Consider the following 13,401-nt stretch of genomic DNA (forward strand, 5'->3'; position numbering starts at 1 on the left):
ATTTAATGGTTATTCCATGAATGAATAGTAAAGATCGTTTTGGATGCTGACATTGGTTGCTCTGCAGGTATCTAGAGTTACATTCTGGTGGCTCAGAAGAGACGTGGCTTGTTTGATGTAGGTTCATGCATGTTGGACAATCCATGCTGAATTTGACCCTCTATATATGTATACTGCACCAGTCAGGGGTGAAGTGGACTAGTAGGAATTAATTTGAGCATTTTGTTAACTCACGCCTATTATGCAATTTCTGTTATAGTTAGTCTATTGGGATGAAGATGCCGTGGCTTGCTTCGATTAAATGGTAGTAGCTTTTAGCTGGTCTTGCTTTGATCAGTTAGTCCCGTGATGTACCATTTTGTGTATGCTTTTGTTGAATTTCTATCGGACGCTCATTGACAGAATGTTCAAATGTTGTTCTTTAAGATATGGAGAATCGTATGAGTTTTCTAATGTTTGGATGCTGTTATGAATTACGAGGCAACCTCTTTCAGACATTATAATATCTCTCTTCTTCCTTCCAAAGAATTATGTGGATTTGCCTGTGCCGCATCCATAACCAGCTCCACATTGAGATTTCAGAATACAAATCTAGCTTGTTCTATCTCTGAAACAATCGTTGTAAACAGAACATGCTACGCACATGTCTCCACATCCTCTCTTTCAGATGTAGAAACAGGATTAGTTCCTTCTAAAAATGTTGGTGCTAGTGCCTGTTGGAGTTTTTTTCTTTTCTTTTACAACGACATGTTTTTTTGCTTTGAATCGGTACAGATAAGAATATGAGATTTCTGCATATTAGTTGCGTTTGAACTTAGTCGCTAACCGGGGGCACGTTTTCCCTTCTTCCTTTTGAGGTGCTGGCAAGGCTAATCGATGAGCTGGGTTTAGAGAAGACAGGATAGTTTTGTATATATCACATAAACCAAAGATTACAAGTGTTTATATAGGGGGAAGAGTGAGAGGTAAAATCCTAACCCTAACCGAACCGAGTCCTACATAAATTACAATTAAACCCCCCCCCCCCCCCCCCCCCCCGCAGTCGAAACATGGTGGGGCACAATGTTGAGACTGGTTCAGAAGTCTTGAAACACTGAAGTCGGTAATCCTTTGGTAAAAATGTCGGCATACTGTGAGCTGGTGGGAACATGAAGAACACGGACCTCTCCGAGAGCAACACCATCCCGAACGAAGTGAAGATCAATCTCAACATGCTTGGTACGGTGGTGTTGAACTGGATTCGTTGAGAGATAGGTGGCGGAGATGTTATCACAGTAGACGATGGTAGCCTTCGTTGGAGGTTGATGCAGCTCGAGAAGAAGTTGGCGTAGCCACACGGATTCAGCCACACAGTTAGCCACTGCACGATATTCAGCTTCAGCACTAGAGCGAGAGACTGTTTGCTGGCGTTTGGAGGACCAGGAAACGAGATTCTTGCCAAGAAAAACACAGAAACCAGAAGTAGATTTGCGTGTGTCAGGACAACCAGCCCAATCAGCATCGGAGTATGCAACCAACTCAGACGAGGAACCAACGTAAAGCTGAAGACCGAGATGAGATGTACCCTGGACATAGCGCAGAATCCGTTTCATAAGCTGAAGATGAGTCTCTCGTGGATCATGCATGAATAGGCAAACTTGCTGGACAGCATAGGAGAGATCCGGTCTCGTCAAGGTCAAGTACTGTAGGGCACCGGCAATGCTACGATATTTCGAGGGATCTTTCACGGAGGGACCATCCTGAGCTGACAGTTTGCACTTGGTGTCAATAGGAGTTGAGATCGGATTGCAGTTGATCATGTCAGCCCGTTCCAGGAGATCCATGGCATACTGCTGTTGAGAGAGAAACAATCCATGAGATGTGCGATGAACGTTGACACCAAGAAAATGATGGAGAGCCCCCAGATCACTCATAGCAAATTCAGAACTGAGAGACGCAATGATGCGCTGAAGGAGCGAGTCGGAGCTGGCAGTGAGGACGATGTCGTCCACATATAGGAGCAGATAGGCAATGGCATTGGCTGAGTGATAAATGAAAAGAGAGGAATCACTTTCGAGCTGATGAATCCAAGACTGTGAAGATATGCTGTAAACCGAAGAAACCAGGTGCGAGGTGCTTGTTTCAGACCATACAGAGATTTCTTGAGCTTGCACACATGTAACGGATTAGCAGAATCAACAAACCCAGCCGGTTGAGTGCAGTATACTGTTTCAGCAAGATCACCATGTAAGAAAGCGTTCTTGACATCCAGTTGATGAATAGGCCATGAGCGCGAGGTAGCAATACCAAGGACCACTCGGATGGTAGCAGGCTTCACGACAGGACTGAAGGTTTCCCCATAGTCAACACCCTCTTGTTGAGTAAATCCTCGAAGGACCCAACGAGCTTTATACCGAGAGAGAGAGAGCCATCGGGGTTCAGCTTGTGACGAAAAATCCATTTTCCAGTAACCACATTGACACCTGCAGGACAAGGAACCAAAGACCAAGTATCATTCCGAATTAGAGCATCAAATTCATCACGCATAGCATCGTGCCAACGGGTGTCTTTTAGGGCAGTACGGTATGAGGAAGGAATAGGGGAAATGTCGGTGGAAAGAGAGAGGTTAAGGTGTTGTTTAGGCATCAAATAACCGCGTTTGGCTCGGGTGTGCATTCGATGGGCATTATCAGGTGGTGTGACCGGAACAACATATGGGGGTAGAGTTGGCTGATGTGCAGGATTGGGAGTGGATGCTGGTGGCGAGTGGGAGGCTGGCGTGGTGAAAGGCGGCGTAGCGCTCGAGGTGGATACGGCGGAGGACTGGTTGGTCGGCGAGGAGGCGCGTTCGGAGGAGAAGGGACAGGCGTTGTGGGTGTTAAAGGAGACAGGAGGCGAGGTGGCGTGGTTTTGGTTGGGTGGCGCAACAGGTAATGATTGGACACGGGGATCAAGAAAGATGGCAGTGGGATCCGGTGGAATGGCAGGATTGTCTGCAGAAGGCGACGGGGCGGAGCTGGTTGTGCCATCGGTGTAGGGAAAGGAAGTTTCATCGAAAACCACATGACGGGAGATGATAATTTTACGAGTGGTAAGGTCAAAACAACAGTAGCCTTTGTGTTCCTGTGGATAGCCAAGGAGAACACAACGGGTGGAGAGTGGTGATAATTTGTGGTCGATGGCATGGGATAGGTTGGGGAAACACAAACAGCCAAAGGTTCGGAGATGATCGTAGGTGGGATGACTACCATAAAGGAGGAAGTAGGGAGTAAAGTTTCCGATGACATGAGAGGGTCTAATGTTCAGAAGATGATTAGCAGTATGGAGGGCTTCGACCCAAAAGGATGCTAGTAATTTGGCTTGGAAGAGTAGAGTGCGAACAACATCATTAGTAGTGCGGATCAGGCGCTCAGCGCGGCCATTTTGCAGTGAGGTGTGAGGACAAGAGAGACGTAGGGAGACGCCATGGGAGGATAGGTATGTGCGTAAGGTGGTGGTGAGAAACTCTCCGCCATTGTCGCATTGAAGACAACAGATGGTTGTGTGGAATTGGGTGGCGATGAAGCTAAAAAAACGTAGGATAATGTCACAAGTGTCAGATTTCGCACGAAGAGGAAACACCCAGGAAAAGTGCGAAAAATCATCTAGAATAACTAAGTAGTATTTGTAGCCAGAGCAACTCAAGACAGGTGATGTCCATAGATCACAGTGAATAAGATCAAAGGGTGATGATGCACGAGAATGAGAGAGAGCAAAAGGTAATTTCGTGTGTTTTCCTAACTGGCAAGCATCACATAATGTTTGAGATGCTACATGTTTATTACAACTCGATAGAAAATTTAAAGGTAAATGGGACATGGCAGAGGAGCTGGGGTGGCCTAGGCATCGATTCCAAAGATCGTTCGTGACAGAGAGGGCAGTGGTGGAGGTGGTGATGCCCTGATCGCCGAAGAATGGGTAGAGATCGCCGGAGCTATTGGACCGCATGAGAACCTTCCTGGTGAACAGATCCTTCAATGAAAAACCAAACGGGTCAAATTCAACGGAGCAATTGTTATCGCGAACAAATTTGCGAGTGGCACAAAGGTTTTGGATTATGGATGGTGAGACAGGAGTAAGATGTGTAGTGCCGGTAGCAATAACAGGAAGACGAGAACCGTTGCCAACAATAATATGGTGAGAGTTAATGCCTAAAGGGGAATGAGACGAGGTCAATATACCTTGGGTGCCGGTGACGTGAGACGTGGCGCCGGAGTCCATGATCCAGTCGTGGTCAGGCTGGGGGAACGCAGTGCCGTAGCTCGGAGTAGATTGGTAGAGGGTGTTGTAGTCCCATGAAGGAGTCGATGCAGGCTGGGGCACGGTGGTTGGAGCTGGCGAGTGCATCAGTGGGTATGCCTGGGTCGGTACGCCGGGACGTGGTCCGAGAACACTCGACGCGTTTGGTGGGATCCAAGGGGAGCGAGGTGGGAACGGTGTGCCCATGGGAGCAAAGTAGCCGAGCCAAGGCTGCTGCTGGCCCCCTCGTCCTGCGCCGTAGTCGTTGCGTCCTCCTGAGTAGTGTTGCTGCTGTCCGCCACCACGGCCACGGCCGCTGCCTTGCTGCTGGCCGCTACCACGGGCTCCTCCGTGCTGCTGGTTTTGGCCGTACTGGAACCCGGGAATCGTATTCCGGCCACGGTAATTGGGGCTGACACCGGGCGGGCGCGTGGAGTTGCCACCGCCATTGGGAGCAGCACGGCCACCAGTCTGGACAGCAAGCGCCTGGGCGCCGGCATGCTGGATGGTGGAGGCGGCGTCGATCTTGGCGCGTTGAAGACGTGAGCAGGCGTCGGCGAAGGAGGGAACCGAGGTTTTGAGGATCTCGGCCTGAAGTTTGTATTGATCACCCAGACCATCGATGAACTGAAGAGTGAGGTCGTGGTCGTCGACGGGGCGACCGATGGCGGCGAGGCCGTCCACCATCCGCTGTAGCTTGCTAGCATAGGTGGAGATCGGAAGATCGCCACGAAGGGTACTGCGGAACGCCTTGCTGAGGAAGAGATAGCGGGACGCCTCGTTGTCGAGGAAGAAGCGCATGAGGCGTGCCCATGTAGAGCCGGCGCGGCCATCGGGGCTGGAGACGAGTCGGTGTAGATCATCACTCAGGGTGGCCATGAACCACAAGGAGATGTGGATGTCCACGGCCATCCAGAGATCGTCAGGGACTTGAGGGGAAGTGCCGGCGGTGATGTGGTCCAAGGCCTTGTACATGGTGAGGAGGAAGGTGATGATCTGCCTCCACTTCGAGAAGTTTTCGCCGGCGGTGGTCACCCGAAATTTTATGTAGTTGTGGATGTGGATACCTAGAATTGGGTGGGAGATGGGTTGAGGTGTTGTGTAGACGATGGGAGGCAACACGGTGGTTGTGGTGTTGCTTGGCAGATTGACCATAAGGGTGGTAAGATCGAGGGCAGCGGAGGGGTTTGGGAGAGGTTGGGAGGAGATGGGAAGGGATGTGTCAGCCATGGGGAGAGTTGGGTTGAGCTGTGTTTCGCTGGAGGCGTTTGTAGTAGCAGGAGGGGGGGTAACGGAGGTGGTGGGCAGGCTTGAGGTCGCCATGGGCGGCGGCGCGCGGGAGGCGGCGCGCCTGGCTCTGATACCAAGAAGACATGATAGTTTTGTATATATCACATAAACCAAAGATTACAAGTGTTTATATAGGGGGAAGAGTGAGAGGTAAAACCCTAACCCTAACCGAACCGAGTCCTACATAAAATACAATTCAACATTTAGATTTAGACTTCGGTAATTTTACGATTTAGCTTAATTAATAAGAAATAAAATTGGGAGCCGAATTGAATTTAAATTTGTTCATTTATAAAGCGAATTTAACATAATCTTGAATACGGCGCATCCACAAAAGTGGTATGCGGCAGAAACATAGCCCTTTTTTTTTCATTATTGCCACTACAAATCATAGCCTTGCAACATCATATGATCCCATGATCGACACACAAGCTCTTGATTAAGATCGTTCATTTTCTTTCGGTAAACAGTAGATCAATTCTGGCTCATTTCCTTCCTGCAGTTCCGCGCGCAGGTCGCCACGTCAACTGCCTCTGCAACAGCAAAATATATATCATCAGATCAAAATACGAAATGGTTCATCCTCCCTCTGTGTCAAAACAACACGGAAACGGAATGCAGGTAAGGTGGACGGTCGTCTTACCTGCCGGAGGATCGGACAGGCCGCAGATCTTGACGGCGGCGCAGGCCCCCAAGCACGAGTCGCCGCCGCCGCCGCCGGTGGCGGTGGCGGCGGCCTGGCTGGGGCTGCATTTGTTGGCGCAGAACGGAACGCATAAGAACCGCGGCACATGCTGCCTGCACGCCGGGTAGCACCCCTGGTAGCACGCGCAGAACTTGGAGATGGCGGCCGCCTGCTGCACCTGCCCGGACAGCATCACGACGAGGAGCACGCACGCGGAGGTAATGGCGGCCGATCTCTTCGCTTCCATCCTCTTGCCGAAGATCAAACGGAGAAGAAATGCAAGTGCTGTGTGGTGACTGGTGAAAGATCAAAGATGGAATGTTTGTTTCGCGCGCGGTGTGGTTTCACGCAGGGATTCTAAGTATTTATACTGTTAGGCGCGCGCTTAGAGCATGTACAATGGGTGACGTCACCCTTCCCGTAGAGATGCTATGTTAGTTTTTTTTGCTTAGTTGGAGGAGAGAAAATAAAGAGGAAGAAGATTATCTTCTCTTAGCTAAGGGATATTATCTTTTAGAAAATAAAGGAAGACTATTTGTCATTGTACCACATATGTCTTTCCTTAGCAATAAATTTTCTATCAAAATCAAATTACTAATATTAATTGGTAGAGATGACGTTAAGAGATAATGCATTGTATGACTTATATCTAATGCCTTCTCTATCTGATGTGACGGGGTAAGAAAAGATATGCCTTCTCTAACATTGTACATGCCCTTACAGATCAGGTGACATCTACGGTAAGAGATCAAATGATCAATCAGGACATGCACAATGGTAGAGAAGGCGCGCCTTCTCTTACTCCGCCATATCAGCTAGAGAAGGCATTAGATATAAGTCATACAATGCATTATCTCTTACAATCATCTCTAGCAATTAATATGAATAATTAAATTTTGGTAGGAAATTTGTTGCTAAGGGAAGACATATGTGATACAATGGAGAAAATAGTCTTCCCTTATTTACTAAGAGATCGTCCCTTAGCTAAGGGAAGACAACCTTCTCTCTCTTCATTCTCTTTCCTCCAACTAAGCAAAAAACTAACGTGGCGTCTCTAAGGGAAGGCTGACATCACCCCATCGTACATGCCCTCACCATTCACCAGACAGCTGGCTCGCTAATTGGTCTCTCCAAATGCGGCAACACATAAATCACAGACAGGTAATGATCTCTGAAAATCCGGTACTTTCATGACTAGACAGATATGAGCTGGATGTTTTACTGTCACCGTAGCCTAATCTTTACTATTATATTGCAGTTCGTGCGTTATAAAATATTTGATGTCAAAAATTCAATACATCTAAACCGTCTAATCATATAAAACGTCTCCCGCTTGATATCTAGCCATCCATGCAATCTACCGCATCAAAATCTCCTAAGCACAAATAAATTTCCAAAAACAACGTCACAACATTAAAATCACGGGATTGGTACAATCAATCAGGAGCGAATTAATCTGGATACAACGAATTGGTAATAGAAAGAAAACATATACCCAAACACAGTAATCACAGGATCTGTGTTACATGGAAAGCAACCCGAGCATTAAAATCGTAGGATCGACACAATCAATCGGGATACAATAAAAATCATGGGATCGCTATAGTCACTGGAATTTTAAAAACATGGAAATACTATGTCTCGCTGTTTATTTAACAATTAGGTGTGGCAGACCAATCTTTACTATTATATTGCAGTCCGTACGTCATCAAAAATGTTTGATGTCAAACATTTAATACATCTAAACCGTCTAATCATATAAAACGTCTCCCACTTGCTATCTAGCCTTTCATGCAATCTACCCGCATCAAAATCTCCTAAGCACAAATAAGTTTCCAAAAACAACGCCACAACATTAAAATCATGGGATTGGTACAATCAATCAGGAGCGAATTAATCCGGATACAACGAATTGGTTATAGAAGGAAAACATATACACAAACACTGTAATCACAGGATCTGTGTTACATGGAAAGAAACCCGAGCATTAAAATCGTAGGATCGACACAATCATTCGGGATATACAATCAAAATCATGGGATCAGGAATTTTAAAAACATGGAAAAATAATACGTGTCCCTGTTTTTTTACAATCCGGTGTGGCAGACCAACTCACCTAACATCTCACGCAATCGTTTGCTATCGTGCTCTTTAAAAGCTATTGATCATGTCTAATTACAGGTTCTAATCTCTACAATTAATTACGGGATCTTCATACTTCCCTTTTTCGATGGGTATCCCAATCTCATCTTAGTAAAGCGCTACAATCAGTTCTTTGCTTACATTACAAAGAAGAAATTAGGCGGCGATTCCTGACCCTTACCGGCTCACTCAACGATCGATGTGGCCTCCCAGTTCAATGCGAGGTCGGATATGGCGTCGTTCTTGCCGGGCCTATCGCCCTCTCCTCGTCAAGTCCGAGATGGACATGGCCCTAAGAAACGCGAAACAACATCAGGTGCTCAGTTTGGCGTCGGCAGCTCCTTCCCAGCATTCGATTTGAGAAGTCGTTGTAACCATGCAGAACAATTTCAGGAGCTACCTCAGCGCGAAGCTAGGGCGCGATTTCGCTGGGCGGGCAGAGCTGGCCTACAATCAATATTTAGTCCATGTAGGTTGCGTGCTTTTGCGCCCCTGCGGTGCTACCGCCTACCGATTGAAGACTGCTGCATGTCGTGATGTTCGGGTGGGTTCTGTACTTCGGTTCCTGAATCTACTTGATTGAAAAAGAATCGGCATGAATAACAAATATCGGGTTTGGCAACCTGACTTAGTCAATGAAAAGGGTAAACTCTGCACTTTCAAATGCTGGTAATGAGCACCACTTTTTACACATGCCGCTCCTGTTGGTTGGATGGTTAGCAGGGTAGTGGCACCCCCAGGCCACCAGAGTTTAAATCCTAGATTTGACACTTTGATATCTCATAAAGTTGGAATATTCTTCAGTGGGAGGCGACGTTCCCATCGACAACGAGGCGTCTGTGGTGACTTCGTCAATCTCAAGATCCGTCGGATCAGCTCTTCGATGCAGTTTCTTGGAGGTGCTCATAGAGGTAGGGTGTGCGTGCGTTCATAGGGGTGAGTGTGTGCGCGTATGTGTGAGCGTCCTTAATTGTCCTGTGTTTCGCAAAAAAAAATAGTAGCACACATAAATTTCTTGATCAGGATAAGTTATCCGTTCCATTTGCAGTTGTGAAACAAGGTTTAAAATAGCACGCTATTTCCTCGCTGATAGCGCGCTATAGCATATCCAGAGGGTCCACACTAAATTTTAGTAATTTTGCTCGATGTGGCGCTATTTGCGAAATAGCATGCTATATCGCCCTAAAACTTCATAGCGTTAGCGCGCTATTTTTTTCAGGCAAGTTGCTTTCACTTTTTTATGGTGATGAACTGCAATCTGTTGGTTCCACTCCTAAATCAGAAGATTTAATAAATAGTTTTTAATAAATAATTTATACTATGTTGTTGCCTTGTGAAATGCTGATGTTAGCTTTCTAAAATATTTGAGATCTATTTTTATATGTGCTTATGTTAGTATGATTCAATCACTTTTGAACTATATATCCATTCATTCTAGTAAAATTATTTATTTTTAGGTTATATTAGTATTATTTTGAAAATACTATAGTATTTAAAATATACCACACTATTAGCACGTTATAACGTCCATAGCGTTTTAAGGAGGCTGCCGCTATTTTATTTGGCACGCTATTTTAAACCTTGATTGTGATGCAGCCACGGCCAAAAATTTGAACCCCAATGTCTAACAGTACAACCTTTTTGGCCTAATTACTTCTAAGAAGTATGACCTTTTTGTATTTTCTTTAAGAAAATTGCTTCTTATCTGGACGCAGACCTTGGAAAGATCCGCATCAAGCGATTTGCTGATGGGGAAATTTATGTGCAAGTGATGTATTGCTGTAGTCTAGCAAGTGGGATTTACATCTTTTCACTAAAAGACGAACTATTGCTGGATTTCTTCTCCCAGCTGATAATATCCAATTAGCTTGTCATTCACCTGTGTCAACGTAAGTGAAGAAAGTACGCCTCACAACATGAAATTCCACACCCTAGGAAATTATGTTGTGGTGTTGTGCGACGATCTGCTAACTTATTCTGATGGACCAAGTAACGGTCTCAAGGGCGCGAAGGCCATTATGGCCAAACTTGCTGCAAATTTACCCATTCTTCATCAAATGTTCTCACCAATGCATGTATGTACATCGTCTTATTTTACACATGAAAAATTGAGGCAACAATCTTGGCCACCCACTGATATATTGTGCAGCTGTGTTCAACTGTTTTTCTGTGAAAATTCTCGAAGAGAAAGACCAAAGTGAGAAAAGAATGAAGCTCCACACATTAGAGACAGCTGTAGTGTCTGAACGGTTCTATTGATTTGGATAATAAAGCCGCTATGCTCAAAACTTCAGCTTTGTCATAACATAAATATTCTTGGGGTTTTTCATATATGATTGTAATTCAGGACTACTAATGCGGAGCAATCCGACAATACACATGCTGCTTTAGCAAATATTTTCGAGTTTCCTTTGTACCTTTTAAATATGTGTTCCAAATGTGAGGAACAAGTGCATCCGATTTTTATTGTTCTGAAGCGCATTTTGCGTCTGTCTTTTTAAACCCCAGTTACCCCTTTCTTTGTTTTCCCGTCTTCGTCACCAAGCCATGCCCTAGCTGCATTACTGATGACCAACAAGTGAATTTGCACTTCTACTCCGGTGCTCCCCCTTGGCAAATGTCACTGCATCAAAAATAATAATGGTTGAGATCTTTCAATACCCCTTCGTAAGCGGGGTCTTGATCGTAAAATTTAAAAATCTGATATGTACGTACGACCCTCTAGAGACCCGTATGGCCCGCGTTATCTTGTAAAATTATTTTCTGTAAGTATAGTGTACTGTGCGTGTACCGAATAGACAGGACATATAAAAAAAGATCGTAGACGTCTCCGCGTACGTCACCCCACCAATTTCCCCACTAAATCAGAAACAAAAATACCGTATGTATACATACGGGCATACATGGGCTGGATATGGGTCAGCTGGCCTAAGGTTGGAAAACTAAAAAAAAGAATATAACCTCTCAACTTGTGTTAGGGGAGCACCGGAGTAGGACTCGTGCATTTGACCCTCTCAGGCAGAACTTTTTTTTTTTTTGAGAAATCAGGCAGAACTTCTTCACCACCTAAACAACAGGAGGATAATCCATCCGGGAAGCAACAACTCGAATCCTACAACGCTGGATAAATTTCACATATTTCCTACCACGTCCATTGACTTTGCTGGATGATTCCGTTGCTCTGGCGCAACCTCTCACACCAATGAGTAACTCTCGAAAAGGCATACCTCATATACTCCACGATCAGAAAATATTCGAAAAAAAAACCCCATAGCAACGCAATGGCATTCAATTAGTATTGTTATATTGGTGCCACAGAGACTTCACTTTCCGACTGAGTATGTATAAAAAAAATTCGATAAAGGAAATATATTAATATCAAAAGATATCAATTACACCTAGCCTCTGCAACAACGCAACACCCTAATGGCAGTATGGATGCACACAATCAAAAAATAGAAAACAAAACTAAGAAACAAAAGTTCCACTACAACATCACAGGCCTAGCAACAGCAATACATCCACCACCAAGATAACACCCGAAATACAGACACTCCGAAAGCAACGCCTCCAAGAAGGGAACGGTGCACTAGCGCCGTCGTCGCCCGACCAAAAATCTTAGGTTTTCACCCTGAAGATAGTCCCGCTCTCAAAACAATGCCTCCAACAAGGTTATTGCCAGGCACAACCAGTTAAGGCTAGACCTTACGTTTTTACCCTGAAAGGTATGACTCTGAACTTCACATGTGCTTCCTTTCATACCACTGCTGCGGAGCCCGGAACACCAAGCAAGTCCTTTAACATCGCGGAGACTTGAACCTCCCTTAGCTAGTCCTCCAATCCGGCCTTCATGATATTCTCTTCTTCTAACTTCAGCATGGACCAACATGTCACTTGATGTCAACACAAAACAGAGCTTTGCGCCGCTCCCTCCAGAACCAAACGGTCGGAATAAAAGCATGAGTGTGTGCGACCGAATACCAGCCGATCCAGCAAACTCCAGGCAAAAGATGTGTTGTTCCATTCGCCGGCGGAGCTTTCTAGAACTCATCACACCGGCTAGATTTAGTCGGACAAGCCTCAGGCAGGTCTTCATCTTCGCACAAGAGAGGCCCTAGGACCACCACCATTATTCAGGTCGGGCCCCGACGCTGCCGACCATCCCAGACCAGCCGTGGCAAAGCGGTGACACCAAGCGAATGGGCAACGTCTTGCAGCCGGCCGTCCCTCCACCGGCGACAACCAGGATGCTCATGCCTTCCTTAGCCATCGTCGGCTTCCACGCCTCCCCACCTCGCCGCCATGACACGGTGACAGATCGAAAGACTCACCACCACCATCCTCAGGCCGACCATCTCCGGCGAAGAAGAGGGCCGCCTCCGCCATCCATCCCAGGGTTGCTGCCCCGGGCGACCTCGTGCCGCGGGAGAAGCCCAGGAGCACCACCTCGCACTGACGGGAGGCGGGGAGATACAACAACGCAGATCGAGGACCTGGTCGCCGCCAACCATCAGCCACCACAGGCATGCCGCAGCATCAAGGAGGGTCTTGGCCGCAGCCACCCAGCGCAGCAGGAGGAAGATCCACCGCCGCCGCCACGCCCTGTGGGATTTGCCCGGCGGCGCCACCGGCGGAGGCGGCGGGGAGATGGGTTAGGGTTGGGGGGTGCAGGTTGGGGTTGTGTGAGGGTTGAAGAAAAAAATCGAGTATGTATAAAATATTGTACTTGTAGCCGAATATGATCCGGACGTGGAACCTTGTATTTAATTAGTTCATGCAATATTTATCCTTAGTTGGTTAAGGTTGTCTTATCGTTTAAGCTTGTGTTAGACACACTATTGTGGCGAGACCACTACGTTTCACTGGTTGTAGAGCATGAAACCGGCAACATCAAAGAGTTATGCAAGACTGACTGACCCACACATGAAGCTGACACGAGAAAAGCCATCATGTGCTCCGGCTTGAGCAATTAAATCGTTAGACCTAAGGTGGTCGCACGCCAGACTAGTTGCGGATTAGTCGACTTT

At 46.5% G+C, this 13,401-nt stretch overlaps 1 protein-coding gene across 1 annotated transcript; it reads right to left on the reverse strand.

Annotated features, from left to right (window-relative positions):
* Window positions 1-5,816: 5,816 nt before the first annotated feature.
* On the reverse strand, window positions 5,817-6,603 carry LOC127310083 (uncharacterized). The gene is made up of 2 exons (XM_051340784.2): window positions 6,191-6,603; window positions 5,817-6,080 (listed from the first exon to the last, which is right to left on the reverse strand). The coding sequence occupies exons 1-2, from the start codon at window positions 6,477-6,479 to the stop codon at window positions 6,022-6,024; spliced, it is 348 nt and encodes a 115-aa protein (XP_051196744.1). The 5' UTR covers window positions 6,480-6,603; the 3' UTR covers window positions 5,817-6,021.
* Window positions 6,604-13,401: the final 6,798 nt, after the last annotated feature.

Source organism: Lolium perenne, chromosome 6, assembly GCF_019359855.2.
Source record: "Lolium perenne isolate Kyuss_39 chromosome 6, Kyuss_2.0, whole genome shotgun sequence".
NCBI lineage: Eukaryota > Viridiplantae > Streptophyta > Magnoliopsida > Poales > Poaceae > Lolium > Lolium perenne.